The sequence below is a fragment of the Diplotaxodon limnothrissa genome, linkage group LG7, assembly GCF_057381915.1.
Source record: "Diplotaxodon limnothrissa isolate DT_005_m linkage group LG7, D_limnothrissa_male_GT1.1, whole genome shotgun sequence".
NCBI lineage: Eukaryota > Metazoa > Chordata > Actinopteri > Cichliformes > Cichlidae > Diplotaxodon > Diplotaxodon limnothrissa.
Genome location: NC_140602.1, coordinates 51,464,818 through 51,483,122, shown reverse-complemented (window position 1 = coordinate 51,483,122; position 18,305 = coordinate 51,464,818). Strand labels below are relative to the sequence as shown.

The following is an 18,305-nucleotide window of genomic DNA, read 5'->3' as shown; positions in this document are numbered from 1 at the left end:
GCCCCTAACAAACATGGCTGACACCTTTGGAGACGGTTTGTTCAGCGTGTTTGACGATGAACAACAAAATACCACAAATAAAAAAGTACCGTCGAGTGTGGCGGCAGAACCGGGGTAAATATGTATTTTCTGGAGAAAAATTTTGTGTTTGTTTTGGAAAGTTTTTTTCTCCGCGAGGACGGTAGTGCCATGGGTGCTCGTGCCAGTCATAGTAACAGCCATTGGTTCGTTAAAGAAACACCGGACAAAAAAAGGCTTATTGGGCTTAAAGTTAACAATATTATGGCATATATAACTCTGAGCCCATTTCTCTTGAACACGAGTTTGTAGCTAAGTGTTTGTGCGCCCTTCATTGGTGAATCGTGCATGTTGGCTAACAGCTCGTGTGTTTCTGCTCTCTATAGGAAAGCTGCAGCCAAAAATGAAACAGACAGAGATGTCGGTCCGTCTGCCCGAGTCAAGAGAGAGGCAGACAGTGATGGTGGAGAGGAAGTGGTGTTTGTGAAGAAACCTCGACATGAGGCAGTTTCGGCGAATGAACTGAAGTAAGAAGGGAAGCTTTGTTGTGTTCATGCAGGGTGTTAGTGGACACAGTTATTAAAATGCTCAGCAGCATAAAAAAAGTGATGTAAAACCAGCTTCATATTATTAGAAATATTAAAATTATCCCTGCTTGTGAATGTTTATCCACGCATTTATCATCGAGCAGCTTATCCCAGGTCTCATAGCATGAGATTAGATTAGATTAGATAGAACTTTATTAATCCCTCGGGTGGGTTCCTCTGGGAAATTCGATTTCCAAAAAAGCACAGCACCGACAGAAGTTACAGAGTTACAGAATATTATATATATATATACACACACACACACACACACACACACACACACACACATATATATATACACAGAGACAATATAAATAAAATATACGAAGGGGATAAATAGAATAAATAGGAATAAAAATACAAGTGAATTGCACATTTCAAGTATTGAGGTCTATTGCACTGTTGACTATTTACAAAAGTATTGCACAAAAGGTATTGCACAGTGAGGTGAAGAGGCACTACAGCTTAGTTGTTCCCCCCTCCTTTGTCCTCCTGTTTCCCCTCCCTCTCCCCTCCAGAGAGGAGTTAAACAGTCTGATGGCGTGTGGGACAAAGGAGTTTTTAAGTCTGTTAGTTCTTGTCTTTGGGAGAAGCAACCTGTCACTGAACAGACTCTTCTGGTTGTTAATGGCCGTGTGCAGAGGATGCCTGGCATTGTCCATAATGTCCATCAGTTTCTTTAGTGTCCTTTTCTCTGCCACTGTCACCAGAGTGTCCAGCTTCATGCCGACCACAGAGCTAGCCCTCCTGATCAGTTTTTCCAGCCTGGATGAGTCCTTCTTTGCTGTGCTGCTCCCCCAGCACACCACAGCATAGAAAAGTACTCCAGCAACCACCGACTGGTAAAACATCCTCAGGAGCTTCCTGCAGATGTTAAAAGACCTCAGCCTCCTGAGGAAGTACAGTCGGCTTTGGGCTTTTTTATACAGGTGCTCTGTGTTGCATGACCAGTCCAGTTTATTGTCCACCCACAGCCCGAGGTACTTGTACTTGTACTTGTTGACCACCTCCACCTCCTCCCCCTCTATCTGAACCGGCAGTGGACCTGCTCTAGACCTCCCGAAGTCCACAACCAGTTCCTTAGTCTTTGAGGTGTTGAGTTGCAGGTGGTTTGTGTGACTCCATGCGACAAAGTTCCTCACCAGACTTCTGTACTCCTCTTCCTGATCATCCCAGATACACCCCATGATGGCTGTGTCGTCTGCAAACTTCTGAATGTGGCATAATTCAGAGTTGTAGCAGAAGTCAGAGGTGTACAGGGTGAAGAGATGTGGGTTACCCCTTGCACATATCACCAGTCTATCACAGGGCTTACATATGATTGTCATATTCTAATTAGAAATATAGGAGGTGTCATCATCAAAATGTTATTTCAGATGTTCTCTGAGAAGGTCTCCTCTACACCAATGAAGTGAAAATGTGAAGGAAAGAGAATGCAACCTGCAACTGGATAAAATGTCATCCTCTTCCTCCTCACCTGCGCTCCGAAGAGCGCGCTCTAACACATGAAAATGTGCATAATTATGCTTATTATTCCTGATATCATCACAGTTATTGTCAGCATATTAGACATAGAACCTTCCTGTCTCCGGACAGCTGACAGGACCCAGCTAAACAACAAGAGCTGGTTATAAGCTCACATTATGCCAGTTAATGTCAGGCTTGAGTGTCGTTTTCCACACGAATCACACTTTCCCTCTGATAAACATTTTGATTATGTGAGTTCATTCACATCAGAGTTTGTTCTATTTCTTCTTTCTTTTTTCAGTCTTGCAGAATTTATGCCTCAGGTGAAGGTGGAGCAAGTGGAAACAGTGGAAGGATGTTCACATGAGGTAAAGAAAATCTGTTGTTTTTTGTTTGGTTTTTTAAGAATTTTATTCATTTTTAAATAAACAAGCAGAAAAAATAGTGATGATAACTGTTGCCATTTCTGTACTTCCCTGACAGGTTGCTCTTCCTGCCAGTGAGGAATATAAACCTCTGAAACCACGAGTGGGAAAAGCAGCCAAGGTATAAGGGGCCTTAGTCTGAGTTTTCACGAACTGACATTACCGTGGGATTGCTTTCCTTTTGTTCTGATACATCTTACTCGTCTTGCAGGAGTACCCTTTCGTTCTCGATCCCTTCCAGCGGGAGGCCATATTATGTATTGACAACAACCAGTCTGTGCTTGTGTCTGCACACACCTCTGCAGGGAAGACTGTTTGTGCTGAGTAAGTGTCATCAGTAAACAATTTATACTGAGCGATCACATTTTTCCTCATTCCAGTTGATTATATTTGGCTAAAATACAGCTTAGAATTTAAACTCAAACTACAGAAAATGTGATGCTGACCATTAACAGTTTATAGAGACTAGAGATGATACTCACTGTTGTGCTGTATCAGTGCCTTCTTGGTAAATGTACTGACACGCTGGAAAGCAGCACTGAGAGATATTATGAACCCTTATAGCCCACTGATTGGTCATAACACTGAACCAAAACAAAACAGGTATTCTAAACATTTTTCATTTAATATGAACTAAAACATGAAGACTGGTCAGCAATTGTGCTCAGTAGGTGTTCATAGTTCTTTAAAAACATTTTTTAATGGCTTTCTCTGATATCTTTCTGCAGATATGCCATTGCGCTGGCTCTCAGGGAGAAGCAGAGAGTGATCTTCACCAGCCCCATCAAGGCTCTCTCCAACCAGAAGTACAGAGAGATGTACGAAGAGTTTCAAGATGTAGGACTGATGACAGGTGACGTCACCATCAACCCCACTGCCTCTTGCCTCGTCATGACAACAGAGGTAAAAAAAAACAATTTTGTGTGGAGTTGAGACATTATTACATTTGCTAGTTATATCCTTATTGAAGAGTGTTTTTTGATGCTGCTCAATCCAGAGGTCGGTCAATGATAAACTTCTTCTCTCCCAGATTCTGAGGAGCATGCTGTACCGAGGCTCTGAGATCATGAGGGAAGTGGCGTGGGTCATCTTCGATGAGATCCATTACATGAGAGACACGGGTGGGTATAAAATAGAAAAGTGATGCAGACGATCTGTAAAATTACAGATCAGTGTGTTTTGAACATCCAAGAATCAAATAGATTTTCTCCTGGGTACAAACAGAATTCATGAGTAAGTTATGGATGGATACTTGACTTGGATCCCTCACACAGTGACTCGCTGCAACATTAGCATTCTATTACAGCATCACATTCAAATTCAGTGAGCCCTTTAGAACAACCCTTTCATTTTATTTCTACAAAGGCAGACTGCATGGCTTTAGGAATGATTTTACACACCTGCAGTAACACCAGAAATGTCTGAATTCAAAGATTAGGTGTGGACCCGCAGCTTTCAATTGTCCATACAATATATGTTCTAAGATTACTAATACGCTGTTGAAAAAAAATTGCACATGGCATGTTGTCAAATTAAATATATATATTTGAAATAGAGAAAACGCAGGAAAGTAAACACGTTAACATGTTTTCTAGCGATTTATTTCCTGCAGTCTGGTGCAGTTGAGGCCGTGAATGAAAATGGAAGCAAAGTAAAACAATTGCATGAAAAATCAGTGTTTATACCTTCTTTGTCGACTTTTCATTTACTGATTTCTCAACAGCAGCACTTAAGGCTCAGTTGAATTAAAGTTTATTTTAACCCTGTGGTTAAAAAAATGTCACATGATGGCTTTTGGTTGGTAACACGTCTCACTGGTCTGTGTATTTCAGAGCGTGGCGTGGTTTGGGAGGAGACCATCATTCTTCTTCCCGATAATGTGCATTATGTTTTCCTGTCAGCCACCATCCCCAATGCCAAACAGTTTGCTGAGTGGATTTGTCACTTACACAAGCAGGTGGGATGTTGTACTGCCTCATAGTATAATTAAAGTTCTTATAATGTCCCTAAGTGAGAAGGTGACAGTTTAAATGAGTGACTTAGGGTAGTTTTTCTTGTTTATTGATTTATGCTTTTCTAATGTCTCCTGTAGCCATGCCATGTGGTCTACACAGACTACCGCCCCACTCCACTGCAACACTATATCTTTCCAGCAGGGGGTGATGGACTCCACCTGGTTGTTGATGAAAATGTAAGGACACGTGGAAACAACACTCATTAGGGCTTTTCAGAAGAAATGAATGAATAACTCTTTGGACTCGGCTTCATCTCCTTCACTGATAATTCTGCTTTACACAAGTGGGGCTAAAATAACAATTTGTGTATTCTAAATCTGGATGCACCAATTAGAAACAGCTGCTATAAGGTAATGTATAATTCAGGACGTTTTTTTGTGTTTGTATTTTTCTCCAGGGAGAATTCAGAGAGGACAATTTCAACACAGCTATGCAGGTGCTGAGAGATGCTGGGGATTCTGGGGGCAGCAGCGGAGGTGCCAAGTGGGATCCAAAAGGAAGGAAAGGAGGCACTAAAGGTGTGTGGGTTTGCTGGATTTTAATGTAAAAATCTTTGATTCAGTAATTCATATAAGATTGCATGTCTTTGTACTTTAATCAGGCCCATCAAGCGTGTTCAAGATAGTGAAGATGATCATGGAGAGGAACTTCCAGCCAGTGATTATTTTCAGCTTCAGTAAGAAAGAGTGTGAGGCCTACGCTCTGCAGGTGGCTAAACTGGACTTTAACAGAGGTATGTGCATTCCTGGAAACTCTAATCTGTGTGTGTGTGTCAGTATTTTCCCCACGAAAGCGTGCGGCCATGTCTCTGGTGAGAGTAGCAGTATAGTCAGTCAAGTTAAGTTGTTTGCAGTCATGAAAGCACCGATAGACTTTGAGAAGGTCTTTGCAAACGTGCTGTTTGATAAGTGCAATGTGTGAATAATTGAAAGTTTACTGCTGACACCTAAGCTGATAGATTAATATCAAAGGATGTGTTTCTGGCATTTGGCTTGTAGCTCTGTGTGCTGAATGAGGTGAGGTCAGACTCTTTGTCAGTCAAGTTCTGAATATTACAGATTAAAAGCTTATTTTTTCCTCTAATAAGAATAGAAATGATTGACTTTTTATAATTTGATCATGAGAATATTATTATACAGTGATGTTGCTTTTTTTGACCAATAGCTTCACTGCATTTGTCACTTATGAGGTGTCAGGTCACAAGACCAGTCAGTGAGCAGATTTTTGAGATGGCAAATGGATTTTCTTTGCCAACTGAAACATCAACACCACCTGTTTTTGTGACAAACTGTTCAGAGAGCGGGGGAAGAAGATGAGATTTGGCAAATAAATCAACATTGCTAAATTGTTGGCAGGGAATGTAATTTTATCCTCCTCACCCAGTGAGTGCCATCAGTGTAGCTTATTGTGCCTTCACCGTTGGTGCTGCTGTTTGGTCCAGTGGATAAGTGGAGGAGTTGCTTCATAAGAATAAATCTCCGCATGATTGGAGACAGTCCAGCAGCAGACTGAGCTTGGCTCACATCCACCTGCTCCAAGTCAAACATGCTCGTCAAATCTTAAGTGGGAGATCTTTTCCTTCCCCATTTCAGTTTGTTTTTTCTGCCCAGTGACATTATTGTAAATGAGAAGGTTTGTTTTCACACTGAGCTGTTCCAGCACTGAAATCCAGTGCAGATCGCCAAACATTTATCAGTATTGCACAAAACAAATGGAGACACTGTGCCAAAGACAGTTCCTCATTTTCACAAGTTTCTTGTGTTCTTGTGGTTTCAGTAAAGCTTTTGATTTTTGTTTTTCTTAAGAAAAATTGTAGATACTGAGATAATTTCAGTAGATCGGAGAAAAAGGGTATATCCACATATATACAGGTCTTATTTAAAATGAGTTTTTTTCCATGTTTGTTTTGAAAAATATCTCTCCACATGAAAATGCAAAACATTTTTGGCATGCTGTTGATGCCGAAGCAACAGGTGGTGATATAACTCTGATCATCTAGAAATGCTGGCCAACCAGAGGCCTACAAACAGTAACACAGCACACAGTCTGACGTCAGAAAAAGGAGATAAAGTTGTCAACACCTTTGATGTTGCAAGACTTGCAAGAAAGAAGTTTTCAGTATTTTATTTGTTTATGCTTTTAGCTACAGCAAAATCCCCTTACAAATGTAATTATTGGACTTGAAGTGGTTCCATGAATAAGGGCCAGTCCACATGGACTGAGATGGACAGAGACCGCCCACCAGCAACAGCAAATACTATAATGTGTTTGGCACAAAAACTCCAAAGTCAACAGAGACTTGCACAATTCCTGAGTGGTTGATGTTTCTCTGTAGGCAATTCCCCAAAACCCCCTATCTCCATTGGTCCACGTTAACCCCACATTTCCCAGGATTAATTATGTGTTGAATAATATTTTAAAATCACTCAAACTTGACTCCTTTCTTTGTTACAGATGATGAGAAACGTCTGGTGGAGGAGGTTTTCAACAATGCAGTGGACTGTCTATCAGATGAGGACAAGAAACTGCCTCAGGTAAGTGTTTCTACATGCTCTCACACTCAGCTTTCTCTGAGCTTGTCAAGGGTTTATTTATTTATTTAAACATGGTTTTTGAACCTGATCTTAACACCTTGTAAAATCTTAGCAAAAAGCTTCACTGTTTCCTCCTGTGATGAGTCCTGTTAAAATCAGTCCTGTACCCAGTAACAGCGTTAGTAGCTGTTATTGGGTACAACACGAGCAACGGCAAAGCACAACCCTACCACACACTTTTCCATTACAAGGGTTATGTTGGTTTTGGTTTCGTCAGCTGTGATCAAAACGGTCACTGAGAGAGAAGTTCAACAGTAATGAGCTTGTTTGTGTTCTTCAGGTCGAGCATGTGCTGCCACTGTTAAAGAGGGGGATAGGGATCCATCATGGAGGCCTACTGCCCATCCTGAAAGAGACCATAGAGATCCTCTTTTCTGAAGGCCTCCTCAAGGTACTGGTGATTCTAACTTTAATGAGATTTGTCTGTCTCTGCAGGACTGAAAATTTCAAAAGTGTGTTTGTAACAGACGTTTAGGGGAAATACTTAATTTGCGCAAAAGTTTAGTACATAGTCATATTAATGGATTTGATGAATATGTTGACATGGAATCCTTGAGAGAGTCTGTTCAAGTGTAATTAAAACTAATCTTTAAAGTAACCAGTCGTCCAGTTCATGATAATGTGTGCCTATCTTCAGTCTTGTCTTCAGTCTTTTTACTTTTAACTACAGAGTTACACTTTAGCTGTTGGTCATTTCTGGTTGTTATGGCAGTAACACTGTGAAATGAAGAAAATGTGCTAAAATGGAGGCAAATAAAAGAACATAATTAGAAATACTCTTACATCTGGAGAAGCAGATGTTTCAGCGTGTTGTAATCCAGACTTAGACACAAGTCAGGTAATTATTAAAGGCTTTTTATCACAACTTTAAGATTTAGTCAATGCAGACTGGAAACTTGTCACAAACCAATAGAAATGGTTTGTGACAAGTTTCCAAACTTTACGGGAAATCCTTCTTTTGTGTTGGTTTTTCTTTTTGTTTGATTGTTTTTTAAGATTTATGCCTGATCGGCTGTTCTTGGCGGCTCCAATCTTTTTGCACTTGAAAGAAAATGGCTTTCCAAATGTTTTATGAGGAACACTTTGAACATGTTTATTAGTCCTCGAGGATCAGTGTCTATTTGTAAGTGATAAAATGTAAATATTGAGATGAGCTTAATGCTCCTTATTTCCATTGCAGGCCTTGTTTGCCACAGAGACATTCGCCATGGGCATCAACATGCCAGCTCGCACTGTGCTCTTCACCAGTGCACGCAAGTTTGATGGCAAGAATCACCGCTTTGTAAGTTCACGCAGTCAAACACAATGGTCTCCCCCTCTTTTATGTCTTTAATACAGAATTTTCTCAGCAGCAGTATTAGTATGGATGTTTGGAAAAGTTGCACTTCCAGAAAGATATCTGTCTGTCTATGGCTTCTGTTTGAGGCCAGTAAAATGCAGAGCTCGCCATAAATTGTGCTTTAAAGCTGCTCTGTCAAGTGTGCAGTTGTTATGTAGCATGTTGCTCTGAAGCCTTTATAAGGTCTTCAAGCGTTGCAGCTTGTATTGGCACATAAATAGCCACATATTGTTTACAAGGGGGTGCTCTAGGGATTAAAGAGAATGAGCGAGAGTAGGGCTGGGCGATATGACCCAAAATTCATATCTCGATATTTTTTTAGCTGGATGGCGATATAAGATATATATCTCGATATTTTTTTTAAGCCATAAAGTAAGAACAAAAAGAGAGGTCTTAGTCAAAGCTGTGTCCCAGATGTCACACAGGCACTTTTATTAACATACAGCACAGATGTACATGAAAAATTACTCAAAATTAAATTATGAGCATTCATTAAATAATCATGCTCCATAAATAAAAGAAAACAAGGTTGTTTTTGTGCTAAACAAAGAGCTCACAATTGTGCAGTCAAAATATAAACTAAAAGACGCTGAGCGTAATAACAAAGACAGACAGATTTTACAGCTGCTCTGTTCCCAAGTTTTGCTGTGTGACTGACAGCCTGGAGTTTGAAATCCGCTTCATAACCACGTCTCTTACAGGTGCCATTTATGGTCCTTATACACACACAATACGGTAATATTACGTTGATGCACAGTACGTATCACTCCGCGAAGCTCCTCGGTAGCCGTAATGCGCCGACAACCTATCAAGCGGTGCAGCTCCGTAGTTTACCAAAGTCGTACTCAAACATTTTGACAGATTGCTGAGCGCCGTGTACCACATAAAATCGGTTCGCGGCCATCAAGCACAACCAGAATTCATACATAAGGCGCGCTATCAACTTTTGAGAGAATGAAAGGATTTTAGGGTTAGCGCTGTTAGCTCGTTAGCACGTTGACGCCGTCCAGCCCCACGCATGGGGCGATGCGCAGTAACTCGTTAACGGAGATTTGCCGTGTCCGTCTTGTCGCTGCCTGCACGTGAAGCGATGGGGGAGGAGGGTGAGTTGTCTTCAGTGAAGGCGAGGCGGAGTAACGTTGCGTAGAGACAAAAGTGGACGAAAGAGAGGCAAACTTGCGGCTCCACAACTATAATTATAACGTAACATAGACTATATCGATATAAAGGATATTGTCACATCTTATATCTCGTATAAAAATATATCGATATGTTTTAAAAACTCAATATATCGCCCAGCTCTAAGCGAGAGAGAGTGAAACTGCCCTCCAAGAGGTTCATCAGAAACATCTGTTGCCTCTGATGGTGCCAAAACTCCACACAGGCACTCACACTTCACCTTCATTCTTCAAAAAACTCTCTTCCAACTCAAGAGCTGCTCTCAAGAATGTGTGAAATGAAGATCTGATCATTTATACTCTTGTTTGGTTTTTTTTTGCAAAGAGAGGTAAAAATGTGGAGCTTAGTCAGTGCCATGTGTGATTCAATGAACAGTAGATGAGTGATGTAGATTCATAGCAATGCAGATAATTGCCTAGGCAGTAATTGAATAAATGTGCAGATGTTCAGTGTTTTGTTTTTACCACCTTCATTTATGCTGTTTTAACCAGTTTCTCAGTCGTACATATATTTCACATGTACATAGACGTTCTATAATATAATTTATCTTCCCACCTTGTCTAGATAACATCAGGTGAGTATATCCAGATGTCTGGGCGTGCTGGGAGGAGAGGAATGGACGACAGAGGGATTGTTATTTTCATGGTGGATGAGAAGATGAGCCCAGCTGTGGGTAAACAGCTACTCAAGGTACTGTTAACCAGGCTGCTGCAAATGCTTTTTACCATCACTTTCAGGTTTTTTAGTCCCTAGCATTATTTTAACCACTGAATCCAAAGTTTTAAAAGTGATTCTTAAGTTGTTCTTTGTCAGGAATCGCTGACATTTTAATCATTTTAACCATTTTAATCCTGCTGTGCAGGGCTCTGCAGATCCTTTGAACAGTGCCTTCCACTTAACCTACAACATGGTGCTCAACCTGCTGCGTGTGGAGGAGATCAACCCAGAATACATGCTGGAGAAGTCTTTCTACCAGTTCCAACACTACAGGGCTTTGCCTGGTGTAGTGGAGAGTAAGCATTTCTGTATGCACTTGTTCACACTACACACTTGGGTAGTAACTGACAGACATACAAATATGAACACAAATAGCAATCACGGACTTCAATAGCATGTATATGTATATTTGTAGTATGATGACTGTTTACAGTGTCATCTTCAGTTGTCTGGTATGAATTACGTGTGATCTAGTTCTAAGATGAATCTAAAATGACTGTTTTTGTGCAGAAATTAAGAAGTTGGAGGAGCAGTACCACACCATTGAGATTCCCAATGAAGAGAGTGTGGTCACTTACTTTAAAATCAGACAGCAGCTGGCCAAACTGAGTAAAGAAATCCAGGAGTTCATCCACAAACCCAAATACTGCTTGCCCTTCTTACAGCCTGGGCGACTTGTCAAGGTACTGCTTTACGCTTAGACCAGCAGTAATAATGGAAGATTTTCACATCATTTAACAAGTCTGTATTTTCATCTGTCAGGTAAAAAATGAGGATGCTGACTTTGGCTGGGGAGTGGTTGTAAACTTTTGCAAGAAGACTAATGTTAAGGTAAGTTAGTGGCACCTGTAGATGAATCCAAGGTCCCGTGGCTATGACTAACACACATTTCCCATTTAGACGACTACAGACTCAGAGCCGCTGTATGTCGTGGAGGTTTTGGTCCACTGTAGTAAGGACAGTGTGAAAGATGCTGCAACTGAAGCTGCTAAACCTGCCGCTCCAGGGGAGACTGGAGAGATGCAGGTGGGTGGAGCAATCGCAAGAACACACATAACTTCATATACACAAATGGGAGCGCCATAATTAAAATCACCTTTTTCTGCCCAGGTGGTTCCAGTGATGCTCCATCTCCTCACTTCTGTCAGCTCAGTTCGTCTTTACATCCCCAAAGACCTGAGGCCCTACGACAACAGACAGCTCATGCTCAAGTCCATACAGGTACAAAGTAGAGCCATTTCTCAAGGTGTTGAAGATATTAGTGTGAATCATTTACATTTTTTTCCCTCCAATCATTTTGTCCACAGGAGGTGCAGAAACGTTTTCCAGATGGTGTTCCTCTGCTTGACCCCATAGATGACATGGGCATCAAAGACCCTGCATTAAAGAAAGTTATTCAGAAGATTGAGGCCTTTGAGCACCGCATGTACACCCATTCCCTGCACAGTGACCCCAACTTGGAATCTGTCTATTCTCTCTGTGAGAAGAAAGCTCTGGTGAGAAACTTTGTCAAATTTCAAGCAATGGGATGTCCTGCTAATTGTCAGGCCTTATGAGAGCATAACTAAATGGTGGCAAACTGGGCTAACCTAGCTTGTAGTGGCATGATTTGCATTTGTGTTTGCCTGGTAAGTGATGTTTGCGTAAGTAAACATCACTGTCACTGGGGTATCCACTGTGTCAGCTGTAAACTAGTAAGCGTGAGTAATGCTATGCGGTCGGGAACAACTATGTGGCTGGTTTTAACCAGTTGCCTCATCACACCGCTGATCAAGAGTGTGAAAATAAAGAGTGTGAGAATTAGCTGCCTGAAGGCTAGGACTGAGTTAATGAGTGTGGGTATTGGTCTCCAGTTTGCCATTTTTATTTATAACCTGTTGTTCTTTGCTTTTTCTCTGACTTGGTAATGGTTTTGATCATGGCTTCTCTGGAAGCGACTCTGAGCACTGTTTCAGTGAATTCAAAGGTTCTTACACTGTTGAACACTTTGTTACTACCCTGTGGGGCCGTATATCGCAACAAGGTACTAACAAAGTATTTAGTTGTCTATCACCTTTGTGTTGGAACAAAACATCACTTTTGGTTAGGGTTATTTATTGGTAGCTTTGATTGATATTGGGGTGTATTGTCTATACCACAACAGGTTACTATAACAAATAACAGCTAAACACTCTAATTTCTCAATGTTTGAACTTTCCTGTTTATCTACAAAAAGTACCTTTTGTTAGATGAGACTTGATTTCTTTTTATTGGATTTTTCTGTTCAGTTGTGGTCAAATATGTACATACAGGCAAACAGGAAAAATGACCGCTTGTGAATGTTATTCCTACATTCAGAGGTCCAGTAAATTTAATTTTGCTTTCTTTGAACACCAAAATGAAACAAAACTGCTGCTAATCCTCAGGTTCATCTTTTTATTGGTTTTTACAGATGCTACCATTTCTGATGTCTCATTTATATTATTTGTTTAGCCAAACAGGTAGCACTGGCTGAACTCAGCACATCTTACAGATGCACAAGCACTAAAAAGTCTTAGCTTTAGCTTTAAGTGTTCCTGTGATGTCACTTATCTTTACCAACACATCCAGTCGCCATTACAGAGAAGTCTTTGCTTCTGTCTTTGATCGATGAGCAGTGCTGGTGAAGTCTTTGTGTGTGTGTGTGTTAAACACAGTAGAAGAGGTTGAAGTGGATAAATTAAATAGTTGGTATGAGATAAGCATGCACATGAACATCTGATGCAATTGTCTTTCACATTCCTCTTCATCACTCTGACAGCTAAAGTTGCTTGAAGTTTTCTGATGTGCTAAACTGGAACCTATCACACAGCTTTTTGAGACTTTAAGAAACCCTGAAATCAAAGTTCAACAAGTTAAAAATGAAGAAATTTGCATAACATAACTGTGTGTGTTTCAGATCGCAGCAGATGTTCGAACAGCCAAGCGAGACCTCAAAAAAGCGCGAACCATCTTGCAGATGGACCAGCTGAAGTGCAGAAAGAGAGTTCTTCGAAGACTTGGCTTTGCCAGTCCCTCTGACGTCATTGAGATGAAAGGGCGGGTCGCCTGTGAAATTAGCAGGTAGGGGAGGGCGGGGCACACACACACAAAGCTGGGACAGTGAAGAAAATGTAAATGAACCTGAAAACTTCAGGTTACTTGTGTAACCCCGGCTCTCACAGCAGCATGAGTGAGATGCCTCAGCATGGGATGCACCTGCTTGCGTATTCCTTAAAAGCCTTATTCCATTACAACAATCCTGATTGGCTGATGATTGAAACGACCACGTTGGACAGCCACCCAACCTTATGAAGCTTGCACTACTATGTGGCCATTTTTTTTTTTTTTTTTTTTTAAAGATAAGCAGTTTTTCTCACTTCACCCCAGCAAAAAGGGCATCTCACTCATGCTACCCTGAGAACTGGGGTTACGTGAGTTACCTAAAGTTCCTATTCCTAGCTGTTGTTTTGATGTCTTACAATTAGATATTTAGCATAAAAAAGCAGATTCTTACTCCGTGTTCCACCTCACATTTCTTTTATAGCTGCTGTTTTGAAAAGATCAAGATATTGAAGCAAAGTCATTATATAATTAAGTTTCTGTATAAATATCTCCAGTGCCGACGAGCTCCTGCTGACTGAGATGATGTTCAACGGTCTCTTCAATGATCTGACAGTTGAGCAAGCCACCGCCCTGCTGTCCTGCTTTGTCTTCCAGGAAAACGTAGGGACAAACGAACACAAATGCATCACTCACTCGATGTACAAAGATTCATCTTTTCCCGAACACTAAAATAAACACCTTATTCCCATTCCTGTAAGTTCGAGCTGCTTTCACATTCTTGGCTTCTTCTCCTGCTTTACAGTCAAAGCAAACACCAAACTCTCAAAATAGGTTGATCCAGCATCAGCACATGTTTAAACAGACTTTCATTGGTTTCTCATTAGCTCAGTCCTGTGAACGGGAAAATTCTGACCTCAATCCCATATCGGACTGTCTCTTATTAGCCAGCTTCAAATGTTTACACAGCGAATAATGACAAGCAGCTGTCATGTTTCCAATAAATCCGGTGCGCATGTGAGTGCACAGCTGTTGTCTTTAAAGACGACCTGCTGCTATTTTAGCTGTTGATGATGGGGACTTTAGCCAATTAGCATGTTTTTAAAGGACTTCAGCGTTGGTCGGAAGAACACCTGAAAATAAATTGTACATTTGTTACTTATTGAGCCAAGTTCATCACCTTCTCGATAACTTGCAGACGTGAACATACCTCTAATCCTGCACATTAGCTTCTCAGAGGAGCCACCAAACAGATATTCACTGAGATCAAGTGCATGTTAATATTAGTTTGCATCTGCAGACCAAACAGCTGCTCGAATGCAAAATAGCACACTAGAATATGTATAAATACCACCTGACTTCAATACTGCTGTATTGAAAAATAAAAATCCAGACCACAATAAATATTTAAAGAGCAGATGTGGCTGCTTATAAAAGTGATACCGGCAGCCTAGGAGGCCCTAAGCTTTCTGATGAAAATAACATTAGTATCTCAAATTGTTGTGAGACGGAGACTTACATTTGATTCTAGGATACTTCGATATACAGTGGAGATCGTGCTTGATTCAATGACTACAAAGTGCCCAGGTACAGTGGCTGTAAAATTAGGCAAAGTCATGACCCCTCCATTACGCTCCTGCCAGTTAGTGAGAGGTGATATGAGCTGCTGATATGCTTTGGTTCCTTGATGAGTCATTTTGTTTTGTGCAACTTTGCAAACCTTATCCATGCTGCCATGTTCTTCCTAAGGGAAGTCACTTTCTCCTTGTAGTCCTTCCATACAAGCATACTTGTTCATTCTTTTTCTAATTTAATTATCATGAAATTTGGGCCTTTAACATGCCAACACTCCCATAGAGTGAGATGCAGCTCTTGGATTTTTTGCAGTTTCCCTGATCATTGCATATTCTGACCTTGCTATGAATTTAGCTTGGATGCCCACCTGGCAACTGTCTTTCCATTTGATAATGAATAATCTTCCTCACTGTAGAAGGATGGACTTCAGATTGTTTGGGAATTTCCTCATAAACCTCCACAAATTTATTTGATGCTTCGCTAAGATAATTACTGATGTCTTTCCTCCTTGTATTCCTCCTGTATTTTCTGAAAAACTTAGACATGCGTGCAGGAGTTATGCTGTATTATGATTTAATAACATTAACATTTATATGGTACTTGTACTAATTATTTAGATGTTGTGTTTTTTTTCCTCCAGGCCAGCGAGATGCCAAAACTAACTGAGCAGCTCGCTGCACCGCTGAGACAGATGCAGGTGAGACTGCATTAGAGTGGAGCTGTATCTTGTTAAATGCGTGAACTTTAGTAGAAATGAAAGCATCACTGTTTCTGTTGTGTTCAGGAATGTGCAAAGCGCATCGCCAAAGTGTCAGCAGACGCCAAGCTGGAGGTGGACGAAGAGAGCTATCTGAACCAATTTAAACCCCACCTAATGGACGTGGTTTATGCCTGGGCCAACGGGGCCACGTTTGCTCAAATCTGCAAAATGACCGACGTCTTTGAAGGTTTGTTACTTCTCTTACAATCTGCAGGTGTTTAATTATTAAGATCACAATTTATTGGTTCCTTTCTCCAGTATTAGGAAATATTTTCTATTTGAGGCAGATTTTGTGGGTCAGATGAGTTATTTGATACAAAGTGAACACATTTACTCTCAAAAAAAGATAGATAGATAGATATATAATCAAAGATTTCTAACACATGTATCTACACTCTGGATTTCTGTTTAGGGAGCATCATCCGTTGCATGCGTCGTCTGGAGGAGGTCCTGAGACAAATGTGCTCTGCATCTAAAGCCATCGGCAACACAGAGCTGGAGAATAAGTTTGCTGAAGGTAGGAAACACATTGCACCAATTTTTCATTTGAATGAATATTAGCTCCCTTTCTAAATGTAGTCTAACATGACAAATCCTTAAAAAGTTGGACATTTTTCACTGTTTTTTGTTGGTTTTTGTTAGATTTATTTTTGTATTGTTAAAACTACATTGATAGTACACCTGTGCATCATAAACTTTATTTAGTGCATGCATTTAGTACATGTATTTAGTGCATGCATTTAGTGCATGTTTTTAACAAACCATTTACGTTTTATGAAGAAGCCAAAACTAGATTCTGTAATTGTTCATGTAAAAGTTGTGACAGAGTTTGAATTGTGTTTCTCTCCCTGCAGGAATAACAAAGATCAAGAGAGACATCGTCTTTGCTGCCAGTCTCTACTTATAGTGTCTTTTAGTGAACCCTGCTCTTTTGTGGTTGTTTGTTTCACTATAGAAGTCATGTGCTTTGTTATTTACCCTTTTTTTAAAAATGTGTAATGCCTTAGTGAACTTAAATTGGTGATTATTCCATTGGCTCCAGCTGAAAGCTCTTTGGGAATGCTAACTGTGCAATCACAGCAACTTCCATAAACACTTTCATCCTGCTGAGGTTTCCCAATCATTGTCCTCACTGTGCGCATCATATATGGTCTGTTTTCACAGTTCATTGAATATGCATGTTTTGTTTTTGCTTAAATGGCAAAAATGTGCATAATTAGACTGATAATTATTTTGTGCTTTGATCTGAGGAGAGCTCATGACATAATACATCAAATACCTGTGTCGATGTTAATAACCCACTTTATTTTTCCGTATTTTTACATGTGTGTACATATTTGACAGTTTTCAATAAACGTCTGTATTTGTTTACATACAGATTATATATAAAAAGCAAACTGTTGTCCATTCACTTGATGCTGATATTAAACAGAAGGTTGTAATAACAGTAGCTGTCCAGCCAAGCAACACAGGACCTGAACTGACAGCCTACTCTGCAGTGCTCTCACCAAACATGGTAGAAACTTCTTCACTTGAATGTTTTTATTTATATATGTATTCAACCTCATCTGGTAGTTTATTGGTTTGAACAGCAGGTGGCGGTGCTACATAAAACGTACATGAGATTCAAACACCCCACCAGTTCATGCGTGTGAGCACTGAGCCAGCAATCTAACTCAACCACCATCGGGCTCTTAAATTTAGGGGGGGGGGGCTCTGCTTCTGATGTTTTTAATAAAGTGTATATGCTGGAATTGGATCACATGTTTCATTATAATATTCATCTGGAAGTTCATTGGTTTGAACAGCAGGTTGCGGTGTTTCTTGATATTCAGATACACCCCAGCTCACGCGCTCAAAACCCGCTTCCAAATCCACTACCACACAAACGAAGTGAAGCTGCAAAATAATAAGCAACTGAAGCTTTAACATTGATAAACATCAGTATGCTGTGCTTTGCGTGTCAAAGTAAACATTTACAGTGGGGCAAAAAAGTATTTAGTCAGCCACCGATTGTGCAAGTTCCCCCACTTAAAATGATGACAGAGGTCAGTAATTTGCACCAGAGGTACACTTCAACTGTGAGAGACAGAATGTGAAAAAAAAGTCCATGAATTCACATGGTAGGATTTGTAAAGAATTTATTCGTAAATCAGGGTGGAAAATAAGTATTTGGTCACCTCAAACATGGAAAATCTCTGGCTCTCACAGACCTGTAACGTCTTCTGTAAGACACTTTTCTGTCCTCCACTCGTTACCTGTATGAATGGCACCTGTTTGAACTCATCATCTGTATAAAAGACACCTGTCCACAGCCTCAAAGAGTCAGACTCCAAACTCCGCCATGGCCAAGACCAAAGAGCTCTCGAAGGACACCAGGAAAAGTATTGTAGACCTGCACCAGACTGGGAAGAGTGAATCTACAATAGGCAAGCAGCTTGGTGTGAAAAAATCAACTGTGGGAGCAATCATCAGAAAATGGAAGACATACAAGACCACTGATAATCTCCCTCGATCTGGGGCTCCACGCAAGATCTCATCCCGTGGGGTCAAAATGATCATGAGAACG

At 40.6% G+C, this 18,305-nt stretch overlaps 1 protein-coding gene across 1 annotated transcript; it reads left to right on the top strand.

Annotated features, from left to right (window-relative positions):
- The first annotated feature begins 5 nt into the window (after positions 1 to 5).
- Positions 6 to 17,060, top strand: mtrex (Mtr4 exosome RNA helicase). Its single transcript, XM_085358378.1, has 27 exons — positions 6 to 114; positions 405 to 545; positions 2,374 to 2,440; positions 2,556 to 2,618; positions 2,709 to 2,821; positions 3,226 to 3,400; positions 3,528 to 3,618; positions 4,330 to 4,454; positions 4,590 to 4,688; positions 4,910 to 5,030; positions 5,114 to 5,245; positions 6,967 to 7,046; positions 7,387 to 7,497; positions 8,287 to 8,388; positions 10,189 to 10,314; positions 10,487 to 10,637; positions 10,852 to 11,024; positions 11,104 to 11,172; positions 11,242 to 11,367; positions 11,452 to 11,562; positions 11,649 to 11,837; positions 13,259 to 13,422; positions 13,959 to 14,064; positions 15,617 to 15,673; positions 15,761 to 15,923; positions 16,149 to 16,253; positions 16,591 to 17,060. The coding sequence occupies exons 1-27, from the start codon at positions 14 to 16 to the stop codon at positions 16,641 to 16,643; spliced, it is 3,114 nt and encodes a 1,037-aa protein (XP_085214504.1). The 5' UTR covers positions 6 to 13; the 3' UTR covers positions 16,644 to 17,060.
- The last annotated feature ends 1,245 nt before the right edge of the window (positions 17,061 to 18,305 follow it).